This window comes from Apium graveolens, chromosome 4 (assembly GCF_009905375.1).
Source record: "Apium graveolens cultivar Ventura chromosome 4, ASM990537v1, whole genome shotgun sequence".
Classification (NCBI taxonomy): domain Eukaryota; kingdom Viridiplantae; phylum Streptophyta; class Magnoliopsida; order Apiales; family Apiaceae; genus Apium; species Apium graveolens.
In genome coordinates this window covers 310,606,845-310,616,429 of record NC_133650.1, presented here as the reverse complement: position 1 = coordinate 310,616,429, position 9,585 = coordinate 310,606,845, and the positions used below count along the sequence as shown (strand labels likewise).

Sequence of the window (9,585 nt, the reverse complement as noted above, 5' to 3'; positions counted from 1 at the left end):
CCCCTTTATCAGTACATTTGAAATTGTCCCAAAATGATGGTGATTTAATTTTTAATCCTGATATGTAGAGGTCTTTGGTTGGTAAGTTAAACTACTTAATCAATACATGTCCTGATCTTTCCTACACTGTCCAAATTCTAAGTCAGTATATGCATGCTCCTCATTCTTCTCATTTAGCTGCTCTTCATCACACAGTGCACTATTTGGCTGGAACAATAACGCAAGGCATTCTTCTTCGAGCAACAGATCAGTTAACCTTACAGGCCTTTTCAGATGCAGATTGGGCTTCTTGTGTTGATTCCCGCTTTTAAGGAATTCGCTAGTTACATGGAAATCTAAAAAACAACGCACAGTCTCTGAATCCTCTGCTGAAGTCGAATATCGTGTTATGGCTTCAGCAGTTGCTGAGGTTACATGAGTAGTGTGTTTGTTGAAGGAACTTGGAGTTACATACCTCAAGCCAGTAGCTCTTCACTGTGACAATCAATCTGCACTTCACATAGCTCGTAATCCTGTTTGTCATGAGCGTACCAAGCATATAGAACTCGATTGTCATTTTACTCGTGACAAGATTTTATAAAAATTGGTGCAATTAACATACCTTCCCACACATTCTCTACTGACGGATGTTCTTGCTAAAATAACTCCTTCATCTCAGTTCAATTTTCTGCTGTCCAAGTGGGGTATGGTTTTCCCTGCAAATCTAAGGAAGGCTATTGAATTTCCAGCTCAACATTTTACTAGTGGTTGAGATACAGAGTAGTTAGTTAGTAATTGAGCCAGCTCAGCATTGATTTACTAGTATATAAACTAGTATCTGTTAACTTTTTGGTTAAGTTTTGATGTTAATCAATCTAAAACATTTTTCTCTCTCTGAACATTTCCCCTCTCTAGTCTGTTACAATGGATTGTAGTTAGATACATTCATGGGTCTAATTCATATTGTTCAATTACTTTCTTACTTTCATTAAGCTTGTTCATTACTTCCGCAATATCAAAGCTACTGAGTTTAACATAAATATATGATCAACACCAAAAATAAACATAGGAAATAAATGATAGCATTAAAAAACAAAGAAAAGAAATGAAACTTGATTTAGAACGCTATACATATTGAGTTACATAAAATTAGTCAGAAACAACACAATTTTGTTTCAAATAATGACACAATTGCTGAAAATAGCAATGGAAAATTACAGGTAATGACTAAACAAATTACCAGAAGCCTATCTCTAATGTGCAACACCAAATCAGCTATAGCTCAGCATGCTATTTATCACATTTCTTAAGATTTCTATCACTACGTAGAAATACATTCATACATCTAATAACTACTCGAAGTCTAGAACCAAATCTTAGAAAGCAACTGTCTTTTCAGAAAACAACTGTCTTTTCTGAAGAATTAGTTCATTCATGAAATGACAGATATTTTCTCGTATTTTAAAAATGTCATAAAACGCCAGAGGTTGATATACACGGAAATATTACTACTCAAATCAATATGATTTTGAAACAAGGACCTGATTATTTGGCTCCTCACAACTCTGAATCTATATATTGGGTTATCACCTACCAATGCAGAATGTTGAATGCTGATCATTAGCGGATCTGATAGTAAAAGTTTCACACTTCATCCACAGCTACACCATGTCTCCATCCCGTAATAGCCTGAAATATAAGAAGATTAATTCATACTAGTCAATATTTATAACTGCAACGAATTATGCACTGCTTAGTTTGATTTCATTCTAAACTTAAAAAAAACGCTACGAGACCAAGGTACTGAAAGTTGTACTATATATTCTTGAAAGTAAATTACCAAAGTGGTGGCTGAAATTTATGGAGAGTAGAATTCTACTAGATTCAATTTTAAATTGAGCAATCAAAATGCTGCACTACATATACTTTAGCCACCATCTTGCAATTTACTAATTTTTTTATGAGAAAGATGTGCCTTTGATTTTGAAATAAGAACTCTAGATACGCTAAATCATATTATATTTGTGGATCATTAACATGCATTTCCAAATAATCAAACAAAGAACCTGATCATGCAGTCATGAAATTAATCATCAGGGTTTCAATAATAGTTCAGTATTGTTGAATCAAAATGGGCATAACACTTCAAGACGATGTTATAAACCCATAGGCATGCAAATAAAAACTAAATTATATAAAAAAAACTAAATTATATAAAAAAAGAAGTAAATAAAAAAAATAGGGAAAAGAGAATTCTGGAGGCATGTAAGAATTAAGATAAAGACGACTGAGCCAACTTGATATTTTTGGTATTTTCTCCATAATGAAAAGCTTTCAAAAAAATTAATCAAAATAAACCATACATCAGTCTATAAAGTAAATATGAAGCATGATGTCTGGCATTCGGCAAAATTTGATATCATGTCATAAATTCATAAAGTAGGGTCTGAGTTAAGGTTCACTGAAAGTCTGAAACACAAACTTACGTAGTAACATGGTTACAAAATCTTACATTATGTAGAGGAAGATGTACAAGGCCCTAGGGTTATAGTGCATGGCAGGTGAAGCAGCCACTTAGAGAACTAATCTGGCGAGTCCTGCGGAAAGATATGAGCTTATGGGAAGTTGTAGAAACTTGGTGAGCTGGGTTAACTACATCGGAGTTCCTCATTTCCCGGGCCTTCTTCTGAGCTGTTTTGAACTTTTTCATAATCTTATCCATGGATGATGATCTCTTCTTTTCTAGTTTCATCTTGAATAACACACTTCACGTTAGAAAGCTAGAAAATTTAATATTCTTGTCTTTCACTTTTGAGTTTAGTCAGAAAAGGCGAGTATATTTTATTAGCAGGTAATTATACAATAGATGACATATAACTCAAAAACTTATAGGTCACTGGAATTCAATTCCCCGTAGATAATAGAAATTAGAAAGAGTACCTCCAGTTTCCGTATTGCTGCATCAGCTTTTGCCTTCTGCAGGTTCTCCCAGGCAGTAATTCTGGCTTCTTCTCTCTTACTACTGAAATAATTGCATTTGCTATTATAACATAACTCTATAGGCTTGGATATATAGTGGAATTATCGTAACATTAAGAGTAAACAGTTCTTGAGGGCAAGGGCAGTGCTGCGGAGTCTTTATTTCAATTTTCTGTATACTTTCACATTGCATATATTTAAAAGTTGCAGTAAAAAATTACACAAATCCAGACATCTATGTATCCAGTTTGCCTTTAGCTTTTTTGCCATCCTTAGAGCAAGTCCAATGCAAGATGAAAATAGCTATAGTTATTGCTATAATTTGGCATCAAAAAGTGTCATTTGGTGCTAAAAAAAAACTTCAACTCCAATGCTAAATGCATTTTGAAACCAAATATTTCCTTATTTACCTAAATTTTGTCACTTTGCCCTAAGTTTCATTTAAAGTACACCAACATGCATCTCATTTGTAGTAGGATGATGATGTGGTTAGATGCATAAATGCATCCTTGGTTTCAAATTTATAACCAAGGATGCATATATACATATTTGCATCCAAGTATAGAACTCCTTTGGAGTTGAAATTTTTGACATTTGATTTCAAATTATAGAAATGGCATCACTTATAGCATTGCATTGGACTTGCTCTTATAAGCAAATATACCATTACCAAGTAGTTCCTTAAATCAAGTAAAAAAAATCATTAAATTGAAGTGAAATTGACATTTTAAATGTAGAAGAAATTAAATTTTATATATATAGGAGACAGGAGTATGGCCCTGTGTGTTACACATAAAATACTTATTCCTAAAGAATATTCATTCTAACTTGTATGCAACTTTTATTTTTTGTCTTGGGATATACAGAAAACTATCATATATTAAGTTTGCCATACCGTACATTTATGAACTGAAAGAGGACTTCAAAAATTGGTTCCTGTTGGATAAAGCGCTTGATATACAATAACTGAGTGAATTAATAGCTAAAACAGTTATGTTGCAAAAACCTGTTAAGTTCTCAGAGGAAGTGCAAGTAGCTCAAATACACCAAATAATTATAATATGATATCTTCATCAATTAAAATGCACAAGGATGATATCTTAACAGTCAACTTTATTGCCCTAAGAGTTTTAGGGATTCTGAATAGTATTATCTAAGGTTTATTACTTCTTTTTATGTCAGGAGGTTTATTACTAAAACTATGACATACTTGATTCTTTGTATTTATTTATATCAATATCAAAGATATATAATAGCTATATATACATACATACGTGGAAATGTTGTTTGCAGTCTTAGAAACTTCCCAATTGGTGGACCTGATTTCCAAAGCTTTCTTTTTCCAGTCATCACAATTTCCCGAGTCCTCTCCTGTAGTTCGAGATTTAGTTTTCTTGCACCACTGACTCATGGTGACTCGTTCATCAACCTGCACATCCCTTACTTGTTTAGGGAATTGAGAATCCTGCCACTCCACACTGGGTAACACAGGGTTAGTTGACGAGGCGAAACAGTGCCTTTCTTTGGGAGATGAGTGTGGGCTTTTCTCGGGGCTCATCTGAGTTGCCATATTCCTTCTTGAAATATCCCGTGAAATGTTCGTGCCCTCATCTTCAACATTGTCAGGCTTCCTATCTGTGTTGAGTTCAGGCAACGAGTCACAGTCAGAAAATGGGATACTACCTGTAGACTTGTCAAATCACAAACTATACTGGCCAAAATAACAATGTAACTGATACAGAATATTGTTCGACCCTTAATATCCTTCTAATAACATTGGGGATATTCTGGTTGAGCTTAATTTTGCAAATTTACATAACATCGAAAAGCTACTCATAGTTAGAGGCAGTTTAGATGCGAGGTTTAGAAACATCTATTAATTCATTGCTTTTAAAATACATTATCATGAACATTAAACATTTGAACAATGTAAAAATTTGCAATATGCCACAAATGGAAAGCATCTACAAAGGGTACAAGCACAATCATGGAAATAAACCTAGCTATAAATAACTACGCTCAAGTAATGTACATAAGTTATTTGTGTGAAACAACTTGTTAAAATGGAAAATACAGCGCCAAACTGCTTGGATTTTATCCACTTGGCTGATGTGAATGCAGAGGCAGAAAGTTTTGAGCTCTGATTTAGAAGCTCTCACCTCTTCTGGGTGAATCAGCAACACCAGGCCTTCAGACGCTTTTAACTTAAAAGTCAGTGTAGGGGAATTGCAGGGGTATCTATGCTAGCTAGTGGTCAAATACAAAGCATAAATTTTGGGAAAAAACTCATAATCCACTAGGGAAAAGAAAACATCAAAAAGGTGCTCTTCCTCCTTGTTTAATTGTTAAATGCAAATCTACAACCAATCATAATTTTTTACGTTCTTTTAGCTGTCTTAGCGTCAAAAGCATGGTTGTCACGGCGCTCGACTAGTCGCGACTAGTCGACGACTAGTCGAGCAGTCGAGATTTAAAAGTCGACTGAACTTGTCGACTGGAGAAAATCAGATATGTCGAGCGACTAGTCGACTGACTGGGCGACTAGTCGACTGACTGGGCGACTAGTCGAGCCGACTAGTCGTTCCAGGTCATCGGCTGGTTTATTTTGAAGGCCAAAATCCTGTTCAAATCCATTTTAACAGAGATTTCAACCCTAATTTCTAATCCAACAAGACAAACTGTGCAACCCAGCCCTAAATGACATATACTGAGCTTTTCCACTTATCAATCTTCTTTAACCTTAATTCACATTAAGCTTCATTTTCTTCTTCTTTCATATATATATATATAGTTATATACATATATGTACGACAATATAAGTATAATATGATATTTTATAACTATACATATATATTATGTGTGTATATGTCTACAAATTTGATTGTATATATACATATATGTATCATGTATGAATGTATGTACTTGTTAGTTTTAATTGTAAGTTATAATAATTAACAAAGTTGTGAATTGTAAGTTGTGACAAGTCCTCATCCTTGGATATGAAATACAAGGATCTGATCTACAATATTTTGGTAGATGCTAGAAACTTGGAATTTAGAAGCCTAAATTATAGAAAATATACATATATGTTATATTATATTTATTATAGTTATATTTGTTTTGGTCGACTAGTCTACGACTAGTCCACGACTGATCGACTAGGCGGAGGTCCATCAACTCGCCTCGACTTAGCGTCGTGACAACCATGGTCAAAAGTGATATCTACATATTGAAACGACATCAGGCTTATGATTTTACATTAATTACTATCAAAACATGAGGCAAGTCACAATAGTTTCTTGGCAGTCCAAAATACATGACTTTTTTACAGATGTCAAATTGACATAACTTAAAATCAATATTGAAAGCGACCAAGGTAAGCAAAAAAATGTTGTATAACAAATCATACACAATTCAAATCCAAAATTTAATTATTTAGTATTTATAAAAGCCCTGGAGATATAGGAAGTACCGTCTGAGCTTGGCAATAGTGATTGAGATAGTGTTCCGGAGCAACCGTGTACACTGACTGATCTTCCGATGCAGGGTTCCATACGATCATAAAAACTTCCGCTCCCTCCGTACCCTGTGTCATGTCGAACCGACAAACTATCAGTAGCAATCACTCCAGCTGTATATGGAGATGCCGCCATAAAATTTTCAACTATCCCTCCATCAAACATGTGCACAGCTGGTGAGTACATTGAGTAGTATGCAGTTCTAGGTGGACCCAAAGGCCCACTCTTTGCTTTGGGCCGTTTTTGTGGCTGCGGAAATGAAGGCCGTGAAGAACTATCTCCTGAAACTGGACTAGAGATCCACCTCTCGGCATCCTCCCATTTAGAAGGCAATGTCCTTCCATTATTGAATGGCAGCAAAGCATTATTAACTGTTCTCCTGTTAGCACTTGTAGGCAAAGCTACACGTTCTGAACTCCATCCTTTCTGCATTACAGTACTTGTGTGACTAAAATTTGGTGTTCCGGGACTAGGAAATGTTCCAGTTGACCGTGTTAAAGCAGCACTCTTCTTAATGACTCCAAATCGTGGGGAAGAGCTTGTGACATTTGTCAAGTTATTATTCATATCTAGCGAAGCAGGTCTTCGCCTGTCTGATTTCTTCAACAAAGCCTCGAATTTTGACCTCCGTACTTGACAATCTGATTATTTAATCAACTTCATAAGCATTTCAGACTCCGAAAGTAAAACTGAAAATTTACTATAACTCAACGCATTTCACCTTTTAGTGCTTGTGAAAAGGAGCTTCGTGCTGAATCTAGTACTTGATTTTCATCATCGGTTTCTACCTTCGTGTCTTCTTTCTCAACTGAGCATTCAAATTAGAAAAAAACAAAGCAATAAGTAACAAGTTGAATTATAACTGGCTCTCTAAGATACAAATTTAGCTGTGATTTAATGATTACCATTGCTGTTTTCGACTTTCCTGCACACGAGACTATTCTTACATACTGTGGATTTCTTTGGATGTAGATCTGGACCACTAGAAAAACTCTCACCGCATTCATGTACAGCCAAATGCTGCTAGTTCAAACAAAAAATATATGAATATACCTTAATCGACAAAATTGGAATTTTAGCACTAGATTTCCCCTATAAAGTACAAGCTATTAGATATTATGTCTTTAATTAGACAAAAAATTCGAACTGCATAATCTATTTTTAATTAACTTTCTTTCTATTCTGATGTGATGTCAATACAATATATCAAATATTATACATCCACTGATACACATAACAACAAAACGTCATAAATCAATTATGCATGAAGCACATTTAACATAACAATAACGTGATCAGATCTATATCATATCATACACATAATTTCATATCATCTAATATCAAATCATACAAAACAAACACACAAACACATATATATATATGCAATTCGAAATGAGCTATTCAGTATTCAGTAATAAATCTATGCTAAATCATCAATTCCCTCGCACTATCCAAACACGGAGAGGGAGGGAGATAGAGAGAGAGGGAGAGGGGGGAGGGAGAGAGAGAGAGAGAGAGAGAGAGAGATGTGATATTTAGTTGGAAATGAGCTCTCCAGTACTAAATCTGCGCTAAATTAACAATCATCGCACTATATATACATACACAATATATGCATATATAGATGTGCATAAGTAAATTGATATTTAGAACTGATTAAACAACGAATTTCAGCTCTAATTGGAACAAATTAGCCTAAATTGGAGCTGAAACTAACAGAAATAGAGGGAGGGAGAGAGAGAGAGAGAGAGAGAGAGAGAGAGAGAGGAACGGACAGAGAGAGGGAGAGAGAGAGAGACCTGAGACGATTCGGAAGCAAAGGAACAGCGCTCAACACTACAAGAAGCGGAGGAGAAGAAACTCGAATCGGCGCTGAAAATGACTGAGTCAGGACTCACATCACGAGTTGCACCGAGTCCAGAACTCGGCGAGTTGTTGTGAGGTTGAAACCCTAGCTCCGGCATTGTTGATGAATTGTGTTGTAGAATGTCGTGCTCGCCACATTTACAGTCTGTTACAAATCTATAGACACAGATTAGATACAGTAGTTGTTAGCTTTGGCAGTTGATTGTATCTATCTGTATATATATTGTATCAGCATTCAGCTAAATTAAGAGCGAAGTCCAATAGCGAGCTTTGGTGCTAAAATAATATCACATCTTCAGTGGTTGGTGCTATATCTTGTGCCAAATTTAACCAACTCTCAATTACCCTATTATTTTAAACATAAATTCAACTACCTACATTCAATATATTTACTATATACTTTTTATTATTTGTCTTTCACTCGGCATATCATATTGAATTTATCTTTTAGAAAAATAAAATATGAGCAGCTTAAAGAAAAGGATACAGAGAGGTGATTTTGATGGAGATTCTTCAGATAAGATGAAAAGGTCATGATCCAAATGATGTTGATTAGCAACTGTCAAAAACTATAAACAAGTAATCACCAACAAGTAGGCCATGCTGGTTCTACAACTGGAAGAACTTTCATCCAGCGTGATCGAGTAGCTGCCAATGAAAGAATAATACGAGATTATTTCTACACAAATTTTTGGATAATTTGCCAACGAGATCTGATGCTTATTTCGGACCGACTTTCGTCATTTGTTTTCGCTTTATATTCTTGTAGAATCCTGCTCCAGAATTGACTCCTTGGCTGCGAGCTACCAACAATTGGATGCTCAAATAAGATTTGCATATTGCTTCATCTTGTTCCAGCGTGAATGATTTTCCTCTTGCAGAAGACTGAGAGGACATTGTTGGTGTTTTGGTTCTAGTTGATCAGTCTTGCATATATATATTTATAGAGGTGTTTATCAAATAGTCTACAAAATAATTTGTTGGACGTTGAATGCAATAGCAAAGGTGGGTGTGTGGCATAAAATGTGGATGGTTGGTGTTCTGATTCTGGTAAAGCTGCATCGTTTTAAATTTTTGTAATAAACATTGCATGTTTTTAATTTTGTGTAAAAAATCATTAATGTACCGTAAAGAAAACTGGATGATAATAAATATATGTGCATTCATGTACTTGAATAGGTTGAGATATAAATCTATTTTTTATTCATTTCCCTCCACTTTTTTACTTTTTGATGAGGTGGCA

The 9,585-nt window shown here is 35.0% G+C and overlaps 1 protein-coding gene across 6 annotated transcripts; it reads right to left on the bottom strand.

The window, feature by feature from the left end:
- Positions 1-1,076: 1,076 nt before the first annotated feature.
- On the bottom strand, positions 1,077-8,625 carry LOC141721743 (uncharacterized). 6 transcript variants are annotated; one of them, XM_074524807.1, is made up of 8 exons: positions 8,276-8,625; positions 7,382-7,496; positions 7,198-7,284; positions 6,431-7,117; positions 4,233-4,593; positions 2,920-3,001; positions 2,492-2,731; positions 1,077-1,668 (listed from the first exon to the last, which is right to left on the bottom strand). In XM_074524807.1, the coding sequence occupies exons 1-7, from the start codon at positions 8,438-8,440 to the stop codon at positions 2,525-2,527; spliced, it is 1,704 nt and encodes a 567-aa protein (XP_074380908.1). In that variant the 5' UTR covers positions 8,441-8,625; the 3' UTR covers positions 1,077-1,668; positions 2,492-2,524. The 6 variants fall into 6 exon arrangements, 5 of the variants coding, with proteins under 5 accessions (XP_074380908.1, XP_074380909.1, XP_074380910.1 ...); XM_074524808.1 differs by having other exon boundaries at positions 2,920-2,998; XM_074524809.1 differs by lacking the exon at positions 1,077-1,668 and having other exon boundaries at positions 2,558-2,744.
- Between the last annotated feature and the right edge of the window lie 960 nt (positions 8,626-9,585).

Coding starts and splice junctions, on each gene's coding strand:
- LOC141721743 (XM_074524807.1), bottom strand. CDS start 8,440: ATGCCGGAGCTAGGGTTTCAACCTCACAACAACTCGCCGAGTTCTGGA. Junction 4,594..6,430: donor ACTATTGCCAAGCTCAGACG/GTACTTCCTATA, acceptor AACTCAACACAG/ATAGGAAGCCTGACAATGTT. Junction 2,732..2,919: donor CAGCAATACGGAAACTGGAG/GTACTCTTTCTA, acceptor GTGTTATTCAAG/ATGAAACTAGAAAAGAAGAG.